This window comes from Siphateles boraxobius, unplaced genomic scaffold (genome assembly GCF_051911475.1).
Source record: "Siphateles boraxobius isolate OS27281-9 unplaced genomic scaffold, OSU_SipBor_1 5, whole genome shotgun sequence".
Lineage (NCBI taxonomy): Eukaryota > Metazoa > Chordata > Actinopteri > Cypriniformes > Leuciscidae > Siphateles > Siphateles boraxobius.
This window is the reverse complement of record NW_027509141.1, coordinates 11,535,240-11,551,824: the sequence shown is the minus strand read 5'-3', so window position 1 is coordinate 11,551,824 and position 16,585 is coordinate 11,535,240. Positions and strand designations below refer to the sequence as shown.

At 46.1% G+C, this 16,585-nt stretch overlaps 1 protein-coding gene across 1 annotated transcript; it reads left to right on the top strand.

The window, feature by feature from the left end:
- The first annotated feature begins 2,090 nt into the window (after nucleotides 1-2,090).
- On the top strand, nucleotides 2,091-15,456 carry uox (urate oxidase). The gene is made up of 8 exons (XM_077204274.1): nucleotides 2,091-2,105; nucleotides 2,231-2,443; nucleotides 3,338-3,454; nucleotides 4,121-4,199; nucleotides 13,894-14,080; nucleotides 14,197-14,320; nucleotides 14,527-14,610; nucleotides 14,890-15,456. Exons 1-8 carry the CDS (start codon nucleotides 2,091-2,093, stop codon nucleotides 14,962-14,964), a joined length of 894 nt encoding a protein of 297 aa, XP_077060389.1. The 3' UTR covers nucleotides 14,965-15,456.
- Nucleotides 15,457-16,585: the final 1,129 nt, after the last annotated feature.

Below are 16,585 nucleotides of genomic sequence, written 5' to 3'. Positions count from 1 at the left end.
TTATAAAGGTTAAAATATCATAAATATGCAGATTTAAATATGTAAAAGCTGACTGAACACTGATGAGAATATTGCTTCAGAATAAATTGTATTTACAACACCAAAAAATCCTTAATGTTGTCCAAAAAAAAGTAATCCAAAAGCCTTAATGTTGAGCCCTGAGTTATATTTTATATAGTATTATGTTTATGTGCCGAGCATGTCATAGTTTTACACATCAGCCCAGTCTATTCTGTAAAGTTAGTGATACGCCGGGTCAAGGTTTTTTTGCACATTAATCTGACAATAAATGTGGCACACCCAGTTTTTCTTATGCACACCCAGAGACGCTTTTCTGGCTACGCTAGTGCTGTGGGTAATATATATTATTAGTATATTATTATACTAATAATATAATTACATAAAAAAGTTTTGACATTGGGCTACAGTGTGTTAGGTAAATGCATTTACCAGTGACCCTGAAGCTAACTGAGCAGTTCCACGGCTCTCTTCTCTACTCTTTACTACTACTTTAATACTGTTTATTTAATACTTTTTTTTTCACTGCTACAAAAAAAACATAGAAAAATGTAGTCAACCCATACACCGTTAGAAACGTGAAAAAATGCACAATAGTTCTATCATAAAGGGCGACAGCTAAACGTTTGATTAACAAATTATTTTCTGTTTAAAGCAATAAAGAAAAGATATATATATATATATATATATATATATATATATATATATATATATATATATATATATATATATAACGTTATATATCGTAATATTGATATATCGAGCCTGATGTGTCCGGCTAAGCCAAGCTTATGTTATGCTGAATGCTTGGTAGTGCACACAAACATTGCGGATTTTTATGGCAACAGTGGATTTAACATTTGATCACGAACTCCGAGAAATCATTCATTAGCCTTCGAGGGGACAACTTACCTGATCCAAAATGAAGACTGCAAAGCCGCGTGTGTTGAGTTGGAAGTCAAACACCTTCATCAGCGTTTTGCCTGTTTATTCCTTCCAACCATTTGTTTCTCCGTTTTGTTTCTTTTGGGATACGGTATAAAGATATTCCTTTTGTATGATCACGCATCTGATCGCATCCAACTGCACAGCATCGCTCGGGCATGATAGAAATATTTCGCGACAATCTGTATTATCACCGGCGGTATAGTATTTTCTATTCCGTCAAGATGGCTGCTCCGCGTGCCGTGACGTCACGCGGGACGTCCCTATAGTCAAGTCAAGTCACCTTTATTGATATAGCTAGCGCTGTTTACAATGCAGATTGTTTCAAAACAGCTTTACAGTGATAACTGGAACATAATGCAACAAAGTTTGTTTCTGCTGTACAGCAGATCTAGAAGAAAATAGTGTCATAGTCCAGCTTAAGTGAGTTCAGTGATGGTTAATTTTTGTTGTAAAAAAAAATAATTTAGTTCAGTTATATACAGTATATAGCCACAATGGAGAAAACAGTGATTTCATCCTCCAGCTCAGTTCAATTCTCATATAATGGTGTCCAATCATGCAGATCAATAATATTGTTGAATATTAAGTGACACATATCTATATATCACACCTATATCATTAAAATAATCAGAATACTTTTATTTGTCACCGAGTATAATTTGTTTAGGCTTTTGGCATAAGACAACACACCATATACAGTTTCTCTTGGCTTATGTTACTCTGAATTGCACAGCTAAAATCTTGCAGAGATTTCCTGTTCCTAAAACACTCTGTTGGCACTAAGTTATTACCAGCTCAGGCCTGATTTTCTCTTTTTCCTCGAAAAATGTGTTGAACTTTGTTTGAGGGGTGGTAAAGGGAGCAGTAACTGTTGTCCAGATGAAATGTTGGGTTATGTATGGGGTGGAGGAGGACTTGACTGTGGTCACTGAGTAAATTGAGAAGGACAGAGGTAGAGGTGGCTTGTTTTGGAGGGTTATCAGCAAATCAGAATCTCTGTATGGATTATGGAGGTGGGGAAGATCATTGAACATTTGGACCCATTACAAAACTATAAAACTGGTGCCTCCTTCAAAAACCTCCTCCAACCACTGGTGTAGTCAGCAGTGACTCCATTTACAGTCATGGCCTCAAATCAGGTAAATACAATTAATTTTCATTCATACTGTAGACTAGATGTGTGGATGTGTCTCTTTAAAAAAACACGGAAAAAAAAAACCAACCACCTTTTATACAGTATTATTTTATAATGTGTCTTGTGTAGAATGTGGAGTTTGTGAGGACGGGCTATGGGAAGAACGCGGTTAAAGTTCTTCACATCCGTCGTGAAGGATCTCATCACCACATTACTGAGCTGATTGCAGATGTTCAGTTAACCCTGAAGACCCGAAAAGAATATCTGACTGGAGACAACTCTGATATCATCCCCACTGACACAATCAAAAACACTGTCCAAGCTCTTGCCAAAATAAAAGGAGTAGGTCTTTTTATTTATTTAATTTTGCTCTTATAAGTAATTTGATTTATAGCTACATTAATACATTTTTCCCCCTCATGTAAACAAGTTCAAAAGTTTGGGGTCAATATGCTTTTTTTCTTTTCTCTTTAAAGAAATTAATACTTTTCTCAAATATTTATTTTTAAATTAAATGCTTTTCTCTTGAACTTTCAAAGAATCCTGAAAAAAATGATTCACGGTTTGCACAAAAATATGAAGCAGCACAACTGTTTTCAACTGTGATAATAATCATAAATGTTTCTTGAGCATCACATAATCATATTAGAATGATTTGTGAAGGATCATGTGACACTGAAGACTGGAGTAATGATGCTGAAAATTCAGCTTTGATCACAGGAATAAATTACACTTTACTATATATTCACATAGAAAACAGCTGTTTTACATTGAAATAATATTTCACAATATTACTGGGTTTGTTTTGTATTTTTAATCAAATAAATGCAGCCTTGGTGAGCGTAAGAGACTTCTTTTAAAATAATTAAAAATCTTACCGACCCCAAACTTTTGAACGGTACTGTATAAATAAAAACTAAATAAATAACGAAAATGATAAATGAGCCTAATTGGTTTTAATGAAGACAAATATTTCATATGACTGAATCAACTTGATTTCATTAGGTTACACTAATATTAATAAATAGTACTTTTTCACGGTTAGTTCAGGTAAAAACATATTTTTTTACTGTTTACAGTGAATGCCAAACAGCATTACTTTCAATAAATCAGATGTCAAATGTACAAAGTTTTCCATGAATTGGTTATTAAATCAACTTAATCATCTTGTAATTAAATGGCTGATGGTTAGTTGTTTTAGGCAATTTCTGTATAAGAATATTTCTTGTCTTGCAGATCAAGACCCTTGAGGGCTTCGCCCTGGACATTTGTGAACATTTCCTCACTGCATTTAATCATGTCACAAGAGTGAGGGTCAACATTGATGAAGTTCCCTGGAAGAGACTGGAAAAGGTGTTGTGTTACCACTAAATAAGACTATATGCAGTGGCTTTCAAAAACAAATGAGATATTTGTATATATATTTCATCAGAGGTCTTCAATCCTGCTCCTGGAGGGCCGCTGTCCTGCAGAGTTTAGTTCCAACCCTAATCAAAACACACCTGAATCAGCTCATCAAGCTCTTCAGGATCGCTTGAATATACAAATGCAGGTGTGCTGAAGCAGGTTGGAACTAAACACTGCAGGAAAGTGGCCCTCCAGGAGCAGGATTGAAGACCTGATTTAGTCAATCACTTTTATTGAAACAGCTTACAAATGAGGAACATCACAAACAATGTATTATACAAAAGTCAACAATATTCACAGTACTGCAATGTGAATAAGCAACACCTGCAACTGCGCCTATATAAACTTAAATGGAAATTCATACATCCACTAAAAATGATCTTGACACCTGTCACTTATAATTCATAGAAAAAAATACCTACAAAAGTGGTCAATTTTAAGAACAGCTCTAGGACAGAATATTTTTGTAGATTTCATTTCGTATGATAAATGTTTGATTTATATGAATGATTCTTATTAAATTAATTGTTTTGCAATATATTAAAGTGACCAGTATCCTATAGTCGATTAACATGTTTTTGGTATCCAAAATATTATGAATATGTTTAACAGAATGGAGTTGAGCACACGCATGCTTTTATCATCTGCCCTGACGCCTGCCGCTTCTGTGAGGTTGAACAACATCTGGGTAGTGAGTAAAAATCAGATTCTGAACTAGTGGTCTAAAGGAGAACAATTAGAATAGTTCACTTCCGAATTAAAATTTCCTGAAAATTTGCTTACCCCCACGTCATCCAAGATGTTCATGTTTTTCTTTCTTCAGTCAAAAAGAGATAAAGGTTTTTGAGGAAAATATTCCATTATTTTTCTCCATATAGTGGACTTCAACGGGAACAAATGGGTTGAAGGTCCAAATTACAGTTTCAGTGCAGGGTCTTATCTTGCAAGGGTCTTATCTAGCGAAACAATCAGTAATTTTGTATTTAAATGTATTCAAATTTTAAACCCATTTATTTAAACTCATTTAAATACTTTTTAACCACAAATGCTCGTCTTGCACGTCCACGACTTCACTCATTACGTATAATCATGTTGGAAAGGTCAGACGGTAACCTGACGTAGGCGGAAAATGTTGGGTAGGGCGAAAAACTCCATCTCATTTTCTCCTCCAACTTCAAAATCGTCCGACATCGTTGGTTTACCTTTTTTTGTTTGTTTTTTGTAAATGGCGTTTCACTTAGTCTCTGCACGTCTGCTTTGTAAACATTAGTCAGTACTTCCGCCTATGTCACTTGTGGCCTTTCAACATGATTACGTAATGCATGGTGCATCGCAGTGCTAGAGCAAGAGGACCATTTGTGGTTAAAACGTATATTTATTTGTAATAAGCCTAGTTCCCTTTCAGTCGATAACGTCGGACGTAGTCGACACGACTGAAATGGGATCACGCTAGGGAGCCTATCATCTTCGAGTACTATTGAACGAGCCAATGTAATTGGCGTGCGTGATTCGCATCACACACTCCGCCCCCGCGGCGCGGGTATAAATACGGAAGTGGATGCACGCACTAGTTGCCTTTCGCTTCGGAGCCGATCGTTTGATGTCTCTGAGAGTGCTGTTGTCTACAACGAGCGAGTGTGTCGGTGTTCTTCAGGAAGACTCTCCCAGTGCTGGTGTTCTACAGCGCGAGTGCAGCGGTGATCGCGAGCTTTGAGCTCTCAACTGCTGTTTTAACAGCAACAAATTTCTAAATGTTTGTGTGTGTTGATGGCTGGTTAGAGGGCGGAAAAGTGAGTGCTTCACTGTTTCAGTTCTCTGTTCAGTGTTGCCGCGGTCATTCCCCTGTGTGCTCCGGCACTGGTGACTGTCCTATTTTCTGAAAGAGCAACACGGGTGCGTTTGCGTCTTTTTCAAGATGTCATTCCGCCCGTGCGTTTCTGGGTGCGGTCGTTCCCTGTCTCTCTCTGATGGTCACAACTGTTGTGTCATGTGTTTGGCTTACAGCACGCTGAGACAGCTTTTGTGGACAGCTCATGTTTTCACTGTGGGAACATGACTGTCGCAGTGTTGAGGGCGAGACTCGCCTTCGTTCGCGGAGAGCGAGTCCCCATTACCATGCCCCACCCTCGGGTGCTGTGTGGGATGGGTGACCGGAGGATAGTGTTGGATGTCCCGCCCGGTAACCATTCCCTGTGGGCTCCTCACTCCTCCCTTCCACTGCAACCACTGGAGCCTCCTGTGTTGTCTGCTGGTCCATCTGTAATGGGTGGGCCAGCGGTTTCACTCGGGGCTCCCCTGGAGGACAGGACGCCGATTGCAGCATCGGAGGGTGAGCTGACTTCTGTCACGGTGGGACCGGGAATAATTCCGTGGATTCAGGTGCAGATCAAGAAGTGTTTTAATAGGACAAAACATAAAATAAACAAACCAAAACTAAATCCAAAAACAGACAAGGCAATCCAAAAACAGACAAGGCAGGGCAGGAACAGGTACAGCATACAAAACGCGTAACAAATACAACGAACGAGCCCAGGACAGCAAACACAGGAAGACTAAATAGGGAGGCAAACAAAGGAGGGTAACGAGACAGACAGGTGGAGCAATTAAACCAATAATCAGATAACAAGGGGGAGGGATTAAACAATGACAAGAGCACATGGCTCAAAATAACAAAACACCCATGTGCATAACAAGACAGGACAGACATGTGACATAACCCCCTCCCTACGGAGCGGCTACCAGACGCTCCATCCGACTCGGGCGGGACCGGAGGGACAGGCCAGGGGGGGAACAGGAGAGACAGACCAGGGCAAAACACACAACACAAGAGTTCAGGAGGGAGGTGGAATGGTGGAGGATCAGGGGGAGGGATGGGGGGCCAGGTCCATGAAAGGGAACAGAATCAGGGGGTGATGGTTTAGCCGGGGGACAGGGCGAAGCAGACAGTCCATCGGGCGGCCAGGGCGAAGCAGACGGTTTAGCCGGGGGCCAGGGCGAAGCAGACAGTCCATCGGGCGGCCAGGGTGAAGCAGACAGTCCATCGGGCGGCCAGGGCGAAGCAGACAGTCCATCGGGCGGCCAGGGCGAAGCAGACGACCCATCGGGCGGCCAAGGCGAAGCAGACGACCCATCGGGCGGCCAGGGCGAAGCAGACGACCCATCGGGCGGCCAGGGCGAAGCAGACGACCCATCGGGCGGCCAGGGCGAAGCAGACGACCCATCGGGCGGCCAGGGCGAAGCAGACGACCCATCGGGCGGCCAGGGCGAAGCAGACGACCCATCGGGCGGCCAGGGCGAAGCAGACGACCCATCGGGCGGCCAGGGCGAAGCAGACGACCCATCGGGCGGCCAGGGTGGTGACGACCCCTCGGGCGGCCAGGGCGGTGACGACCCCTCGGGCGGCCAGGGCGGTGACGACCAGGGCGAGGGCGACCATGGCACAGGAACAGCAACAGACACCGGCTGATGAACAGATACCGGCTCAGGCACTGGAACAGGCACCGGCTTTGGAACAGACATCGGCTCAGGAACAGACACCGGCTCAGGAACAGACACCGGCTCAGGAACAGACACCGGCTCAGGAACAGACACCGGCTCAGGAACAGACACCGGCTCAGGAACAGACACCGGCTCAGGAACAGACACCGGCTCAGGAACAGACACCGGCTCAGGAACAGACACCAAAACTGTAACAGCCACAAGAACAGACACAAACACAGAAACAAACACTGGCTCTGGCGCTGGAACAGGCACTGGCTCTGGAACAGGCATTGGCTCCAGCTCTGGAACGGGCACTGGCTCGGCCTCCGGCTCTGGAACGGGCACTGGCTCTGCCTCCGGCTCAGGAACACGCACTGGCTCTGCCTCCGGCTCAGGAACACGCACTGGCTCTGCCTCCGGCTCAGGAACACGCACTGGCTCTGCCTCCGGCTCAGGAACACGCACTGGCTCTGCCTCCGGCTCAGGAACACGCACTGGCTCTGCCTCCGGCTCAGGAACACGCACTGGCTCTGCCTCCGGCTCAGGAACACGCACTGGCTCTGCCTCCGGCTCAGGAACACGCACTGGCTCTGCCTCCGGCTCAGGAACACGCACTGGCTCTGCCTCCGGCTCAGGAACACGCACTGGCTCTGCCTCCGGCTCAGGAACACGCACTGGCTCTGCCTCCGGCTCAGGAACACGCACTGGCTCTGCCTCCGGCTCTGGAACACGCACTGGCTCTGCCTCCGGCTCTGGAACACGCACTGGCTCTGCCTCCGGCTCTGGAACACGCACTGGCTCTGCCTCCGGCTCTGGAACACGCACTGGCTCTGCCTCCGGCTCTGGAACAGCAGACACGGGCATGTCCAGGATCCGAGCCAGACGCTCCAGATAGTCTGTAACTGCCTTGGCGGCCACACAAATGGGCATTTCCGGATCTGTCTCCGACTGGGCAGACGTGACGTGCTCAGTCTCTCGCTGGGCAGACGGGACGTGAACAGTCTCTCGCTGGGCAGACGGGACGTGAACAGTCTCTCGCTGGGCAGACGGGACGTGAACCGTCTCTCGCTGGGCAGACGGGACGTGAACCGTCTCTCGCTGGGCAGACGGGACGTGAACAGTCTCTCGCTGGGCAGACGGGACGTGAACAGTCTCTCGCTGGGCAGACGGGACGTGAACAGTCTCTCGCTGGGCAGACGGGACGTGAACAGTCTCTCGCTGGGCAGACGGGACGTGAACAGTCTCTCGCTGGGCAGACGGGACGTGAACAGTCTCTCGCTGGGCAGACGGGACGTGAACAGTCTCTCGCTGGGCAGAGGTGACGTGAACAATCTCCGACTGGGCAGACGCTGGTCTCTTTCTCCTCCTCCGTCTTTTCTGATGGATGTGTGCAGACTCGAGGCTGGCTAAAACCATCGATGAAGTCCCCCTGCTTGACGGATCCAGAGATGATGACTTCATTCCTGATGAGACCCGTGAGGAAGACTCTGCTGCCCTCCTCTCCTCATTCCTTTGAGCGCACATGGAGAGGTACTTAAACAAAGAAATCCCATTCTCCCTCTCCTCAGGAGAGAGTTCGCTCCGCTGAATCCACATGGGCTCGTTCGTTCTGTCACGGTGGGACCGGGAATAATTCCGTGGATTCAAGTGCAGATCAAGAAGTGTTTTAATAGGACAAAACATAAAATAAACAAACCAAAACTAAATCCAAAAACAGACAAGGCAATCCAAAAACAGACAAGGCAGGGCAGGAACAGGTACAGCATACAAAACGCGTAACAAATACAACGAACGAGCCCAGGACAGCAAACACAGGAAGACTAAATAGGGAGGCAAACAAAGGAGGGTAACGAGACAGACAGGTGGAGCAATTAAACCAATAATCAGATAACAAGGGGGAGGGATTAAACAATGACAAGAGCACATGGCTCAAAATAACAAAACACCCATGTGCATAACAAGACAGGACAGACATGTGACAACTTCTAGAGATGATGACTCGGCTGCATTGTCTCCCTCCGGGAGTTCAATGTTGCCCGAGCCGGATCCAGAATTATCAGCTATGCTGAAACGGGCCGCCGAGGCTGCCGGGCTCGAGTGGAACCTCCACCGTGTCCCGTTCAGTCTCGGTTGGAATCTGGAGTTTGGTATCTTGGGGCGGGCCGCGCTGGTTCTCAGCTCGCCGCCCCAGTGCCTTTCTTTCCCGAAATGCATGGAGAGCTTATCAGGTGGTGAACAGCATCTTTCTCTGCCAGAAACTGCCTGAATAGCTTTTCCCCCTCATTACCCTTGATGGAGGAACGGTGAAGGGTTGCGAGGTGTCCCTCCATTGGAGCGGTCTGTCGACACAGGTGCACCTGTGTCCGGCGGCCGCTGCCTTTTGGGGGGATCCTCGTCTCCCCCCTAAGGCCTGTGAGTTTCGTCCGTTCCGACGGGCAAAGCTTACAAAGCCTGTGGGCAAGCCCCTTCCTCTTGCGTGCCATGGCGTTGCTGCAGGCTAGGGCACCCATGGCATGCACGAGGGTAATCCAGACCGTGCGCTCATAGGTGAGCACCGCACTGAATCCGACCTCACCCTCCGGGGTACGGGTGTCGTAGTGTGCGTGATCGGTCTGGCGATGTCCACCTTGGTGGTCCAGTAGCGCCTTCGTTGGCTCAGCCTGGTTGGTATGGCGGATGCGGACAAGGTTCGGTTCCTGGTCTCCCCAATTTCCCAGGTTGGGCTGGTCGGCGACGCGGTGGAGAACTGCATCAAACAGTTCTCTGCCGCTCAAGCGCAGACGGAGGTCATCCGGCACATCCTGCCCCGGTGGCCAGCTGCTGCCTCCACCCGCCGCCGGTGGCAGCTCCTCCGCCTGCTCGTCGCCGTGGGCGTTCTGCGGCCGCCGCTCCTGCTGGCCCTCCGCAGCAGCCTCCACCCAGGCCTCAGCAGGGAGCCGGCCGCAGTAGAGACGCCCGGCCCGCTCCAGGCGCTGCCAAGCCAGGTGGCAAGCGACAGCGAAAGCATTCTGGAGCGGGCCGCCCAGGAATGGATGAGATGCTCTTGGAGTGGCACGATCACTCCCTCCCCCCGGGTGAGGGCCGGGTGGAGCCTTTGTTTGTGTGTGTGTCTGTTCCGCCGCTGGCTCCCTAAAAAAAAAAAAAAAAAAAAGCGGAGCAAGCGGTACCCACACTTCAAAGAGAGAGCAATTTCATCTGTTCCTGGGTCCCAAGAGCCTTACACCCCTCAGCTCCCCCTTGGTCGCCAGCAGGCAGCTTGGTGCGTTCGAGGACCCGGTCATCCGCCTTCTCACGCGCCCCCTGCCGCTTGTGGAGACAGGTAAGTGTTGCACAGCACACTAACACCACTCTCTCTACTTTGCTGCCCCACCTCAGGCTCGGCTACCCCGCTCAAGTCAGTGATAGTCATCACATTAGGTGTTGAGCAGACGTGCTCCTGAAAATTCAGTGATATTCATCACACCGAGTGTTGAGCAGTGCTCCTGACTTGTGCGTGCTTATCTTATCCTGCTGGCGAAGGATTTGATATAGCCGCTCCTCCAGCCGGTACGAAGGCCAGTTGTAAACTCGTTCTTCGTGCTACTAGGTGGTGGGTCGTGACCATCTTGGCCCAAGATTGGTCTGCAGCTTTGACCTGAAGGACACGTGGTGTCCTTCCCCTCGAGTGCTCCAGAGCCCGTTGGGTCTTCAGGTCAACTGGAAGAAGGTAATCTCGCCCACGGGCTGAGTATCTCTGTTTCAGTTTTGGAGAGGGACTCGGTCCAACACGTCTCTCCAGTGAGAATGTGTTCAGCTGGTGTTGAAGTGAGAAAGGGTCCCACTGAAAAGATTCAGAGGCTCCTGGGGTATACGATAGCGACAGCCTAAGTTGGCTTCCTCCGTATGTGACCGCTTCAGCGCTAGCTTTACGATCGAGTCCCGAGGTGACCATGGCAGAGCAGCTCACCCTGTGTGACTATAGTTCATCCCGGTCTGCTGCCAAACCCTCCTCAGCAGAGGGGCCATGTACAAAGGGCGTGTTTTAACGGGGGCCTGGGCGACCCCCGACTACACGGGCATTCGTGCCTCGAGTTGTTAGACATTGCGGGTGTCACAAACTCTCCCGTCACCTCCTCCTTGGAGTCAGACGCTTCTGAGGGCGCCTTGTTCCACCCCTCCCGCTTGCTCAATCGTGCCGCCATCGAGCCTCACGACAGTTATAGCCAGGGCAAGTGGAGACTCCATCCCCTGGGTCCGCTGGGTCTTGACCATTCCGGGGCCGCTCAATTGCCCCCCCGGTTTTATTTTTCCGCCAGTGTTTGAGTAAACCGAGCGGACTACCCTTGGACAAACACTGGGTCCCAGCTGTCCCAGGGGCCCGCAGAATACGTTTAACCCCAGTGAGCCTTCTAAGAAGTGACGGCGACTCAGGGTCGCCTTGCGCTGCTCAAGTCAGTGAGATCATCACACTTCATGTTGAGCAGAGTTGCTCCTGAAACTCAGTGAAGTTCATCGCACTCAGGTGTTGAGCAGCAATGCTCCTGTAGCTCAGTGAGTCCATCACAGGTAGCGCAGTGAATTCATCACACGCAGTGCTGAGCAGAAATGCTCCTGGTGCTCAGTGAAGTTCCTCGCACTCATGTGTTGAGCAGTAATGCTACTGAAGCTCAGTGAGTTTATCACACTCAGGTGTTGAGCAGTAATGCTCCTGAAGCTCAGTGAACTTGTCACACTCAAGTGCTGAGCAGAAATGCTCCTGTCGTTCAGTGAAATTCTTCGCACTCAAGTGTTGAGCAGAAATGCTCCTGAAGCTCAGTGAGGGAATGCTCCTGAAGTTCAGTGAACTTGTCACACTCAAGTGCTGAGCAGAAATGCTCCTGTCGCTCAGTGAGGTTCTTCGTGCTCAAGTGTTGAGCAGAAATGCTCCTGAAGCTCGGTGAGTTTATCACACTCAGGTGTTGAGCAGGAATGCTCCTGAAGCTCAGTGAACTTGTCACACCCAAGTGCTGAGCAGAAAATGCTCCTGAAGCCCAGTGATCTTCACATGTTGTGTTGAGCAATGCTCCTGTCTTTTGCGCCCGTCACTTGCACCTACGTGCCATGTCAGGAGAGGAACAGGTCTTCATAGTTGCCCCTTATTGGCCCAACTAGACCTGGTTCCCTTCAACAGCCTTCCTGACTTCCCCTGGAAACTCTTTCGGGGACGGGGCACGATGGCACACGCGTTCTTCCCCCGGAGATTCCGGGCGGTCTTACATCTGAACGCGGAGGTTCAGGTGGCTATCACAAGAACATGTGATAGTTACCATCACTTCTGCGAGCACCCCCTAGAATTGGGTAGCGTGCTTACGCCTTTAGAAGTGGAACCTAGTCGTTGAGTGCGTCTTCTCTCCTGAGGAGATCCTGAAAGCTTTCGATCACTTCAGTGCTCTCTTTCCTGCAAAATGGGTTGCAGTAGGCTGTTTTCCTTCACCCTCAAAGTGATGTTGCCTCGGTGTTTAAACGACGCTCATCGTGTTGCAGAAGTATGTTCTGGTCGTCAGGTTCCTGAGGAGCAAGGTCTTGTAAATCCTTGTGTCCCTCTTTATCCTCTTGGGCCTTGTCCCTGGTGCGACTGCACTGCAGAGACCGCCCCTGAGCCACTGCAGGTAGTGAGTTAAAAATTCTGTTATATCAGTTCTCCTGCTCGCGTGGTCTCTACTAGAGGGTAGGGACTTGCTCGCTTTCGGTCAACGTATTGTGCCTGGAGTCTGGGCCGGCTAACTCTCACAAGCTGAGACCCCGGCTCGGATTGTGCCCAAGGTTCCTACCTCTCCCGTAATAGGAGCAGGTGGTGAGCCTGCAAGCGCTGCCCTGGAGGAGGCAGATCCAGCCCTGGCTTCTCTGTCCGTTCGCTTGGACGTGTACAGAATGCAAGTCATAGACCTCAGACCAGCTCTTCAAATATCTGTTGGAATTCAGCAGAGAGGGAAGGCTGTTTCCATGCAAAGTTGCACTTAGTGCTTGCCTTCATTTCGGCAAAGATCCGAGATGCAACATGTCCACTTAGGTGTTGAGCTCCTCTATGATAAGTGTAAAGTGCTCCGCCTGGGCGTTGACGATATACTTTGCTAAACAGATTCTAGAGTTGGGGGCTGGACGACACCTGGTTGAACCGCTGCTTCCCGTGGGCTCCCTTCTCATGAAGCCAGTTTCACCGTGAGCCCGGTTCAAGTGTCGGCTTGCTGCGCCATTCCCCTCCTATGGACTGGATACGTGCGCCTTTCTACTCCAGTTGAGTTCCCTTAAAATTGAACCCTGTTGAGTTCCTCCACACCCCTCCGACGTCGGACGTGCGGAACGTCTGGTGTTAGGCCTACCACTCGTAAGCAGTGTGGAACCTGTGTTAGGCTGGGTCCATATGTTGCGGTCCCTTCGGTGAAATATAAAAAAATAAATAAAACCTTTTTCTTGAAATCTTCGCTTGTCTGGTTTATGCTACTCTGAGCAATGTTTGTACTTTGTATTCTGAGCACTTCTTGCGTTGTTTTTGCCTCTCCATGATGACTCGCTTGGTTTAATCCTCAAATGTAAGTCGCTTTGGATAAAAGCGTCTGCTAAATGACTAAATGTAAATGTAAATGTAAAATGTAGTTAGCTCAATGTGCAGGACATTTTGCTTAATAATAAAATGTCTTTTAGAGTTAAATTGCATGCAATTTTATACATTTAATGTCCTGAGGACAGAAATGTCACCCTTTCGGTGGAATGGCTCTGGAATGTTTTCCTCAAAAACCTTAATTTCTTTTCGACTGAAGAAAGACATGAATATCTTGGATGACGTGGGGGTTGAGTAAATTTAAATTCTGAAGTGAACTAATCCTTAAAGGGGAAAGAATATTGTTGTTGTATTTGAGTAAATTTTTTTTTGAATATATTTTTCTCAGTGACTCCAGTGGTTCACAGCGGTCTTAGAGATATGAAGGTACTGAAGACTACTCAGTCTGGATTTGTGGGCTTCCTGCGGGACCGTTTTACCACTCTGACAGAGGCAAAGGACAGATTCTTCTGCACTTCTGTTTATGCAAGATGGCGCTACAACACTCACGTAAACGTGGCATTTGACGCCGCATGGTAAATGCAAACCTTTTAGACATGCCAACAAAGTGCAAAACTTTTAGACATGCCATAGGACGTGATACATGCTATGTGTCATATATGTATACTGTACAATAAAAATGTCCTCGTAGGAAAACTGTTAAGGACACCATCATTCAGAAGTTTGCGGGACCCTATGATCGTGGAGAATACTCTCCTTCAGTTCAGAAAACTCTGTACGATACACAACTCCTGGTACTTGACAAAATTCCACAGGTAAGTCTAACGGATTTCAGTTTTGTGTGACTTTTATTAGTGCAAACATTTTTGTTACTACTACTGTTAATTAGTGTTAGTGATTTGAACAAAGCCCCAAAACAAAGCATGAACTTGAGTGGCTTACTGCATACACTAGAAATTTATATACTATTCCATGTCATAAAAAAATGCTTTTATGTCTTGTCATCAACTGAACTCAATAGGTTGAGGAAATCGAGATTATTATGCCGAATCAGCATTATTTCGTCATTGACATGACAAAAATGGGACTCTCTAACAAGGATGAGGTGAGTGACAGAGAAAATCCTGGGAAAAAAGCCAGTCACACACAGGTTATCAGTTCAGATGAGTCTGAATATCTGTATTGACCGAACAAAGTTCAGAGTTTCCAGACTGACAAAATCAGGACTTTTGAGGCTGCTATTCTTAAAATGACTTTATTTCTACATTTCTACAAACCATTCTGTTATCCCAACTTAAGAGTATGAAGGATATGTGGAGTGTTGCTTTGTATGTATTTATATTTCATTTACATGTCACATTATGTTGTTGTGCTTTCATTTCAGGTTTATCTTCCTCTCGATAATCCAGCAGGAAACATCACAGGCACTGTGCGCAGAAAACCGCGAGCCAAAATGTAAAGACCGGCAACATTCACAAACTAGACATCTCATATACACAAAGCAAATAAAATCTATAAAGCAATCTAGCATGATTATCTGTTTAAATATTCAACAAACTTCATTTGTATCTATTTTATACAGATAGATTTTTTTTTGTGTGTAATCACATGAGTAAATAAAATTGACAAATATAAAAATGTTTAAATGAGAACTCCCTTCTATTCTTGGATACATATTAATAAATGAAAACTGTGAGTTAATATACAGTGTTCTCATCTTTATAACATTTAATCAATTAAACTTGAATCCATTTCTATAGTTTTCAGAGTTATAACTGTGTTCTTCAAAAGAAATTAAATTAAAATAGATTTGAGGTGAAAGGCGTTTACAGCAGTGGTTCCGGAGTAGCAATGAAAAACATTATTAACATTAAAGATCAGTTGGCTTCATCATCTTATTTCATTGAGCACTAATACAGGTATCAACATTGAGGGGGGAGGGGGGGATGGGTTGGGAGTGAAAGAAAAAGAAAACAACATCAGTTAATCATACCAATACATGCCAGTAATGTTTCTGGTATTTGACTGTTTTAGGAGATTGTTTTTAGTGGGAAACTGATTAATACATTTATTATTCACATGCACAAATGAAGTTAAACAGCACTGTAATGAGGACTAGGTAGTGGATTGTTTCAGCAATCTGAAAAAGCACCATTTATTGCAGGCTATACTGGCCTTTGTTTCCTCTTTTTAAAACACCCTGTATCACAAACTGCTTTAGATTTACAGTGTTGTGCTGTCTGTCAAAAACAACAATTCACCAATTCATTAGGAATCACATTGTTAGTTACAGAATGAAATGAATAAACAGAATTAATAGCAGCACAAAGCACTGTCATTCTGACAGGATTCCTGAACACAAACCTCACACGTTCAGCCTTTATCATCATTTTCTGACATTTGATCATTTGCGCTGTCAATTTATTTCAACACACTTTTTATCTATTAAAACTGGAAAAACAAAAAGGGAAATAAACCAACAAGCTGATAAAATCTCAACTGTGACAGCAATGTTTTCAATCTCACTTCCGTTCAAAACATACTTCATGCATTATACAGAAACATCTCAGTTTTTCATTTGACATCACAGATCACATTATTAAACCAAGCATTAAAAGCAATAATGATTTATGGACAAGCACACAAAGTCAAATCTAAAGGAACACATTGTTAAACATAGGTCAGCTAAAAACTGTAAATGTGCCTGTACAGCAGAATGAGATCTTAAAGGGATAGTTCACCCAAAAATGAAAATTCTGTCAGTATTTACTCATCCTCATGTTGTTCCAGCCCCGTAAGACCTTCGTTCTTCTTCGGAAACATGAATTAAGATATTTTTGATGAAATCTGAGAGCTGGATCTCTCATACTAGTCCATAGGCTTCTTGAGGGATTGAACTTGCCGGCCTCGAAAAGTTATTAAAGACATCGTTAAAATAGTCCAAGTGACTACAGTGGCTCAATCTTAAGTTTAGTATGGAGGAGTGATCCAGCTCTCAGATTTCATCAAAAATATCGTAATTCGTGTTCCGAAGATGAATGAAGGTCTTACGGGGTTGGAACAACATGAGGGTGAGTAAA

Bases quoted from the DNA above. Each gene is read 5' to 3' on its own strand.
- uox (XM_077204274.1), top strand. The intron at 4,200-13,893 runs GTGAGTAAAAAT...TATTTTTCTCAG, and splicing joins GGTTGAACAACATCTGGGTA to TGACTCCAGTGGTTCACAGC. The intron at 14,611-14,889 runs GTGAGTGACAGA...CTTTCATTTCAG, and splicing joins GACTCTCTAACAAGGATGAG to GTTTATCTTCCTCTCGATAA.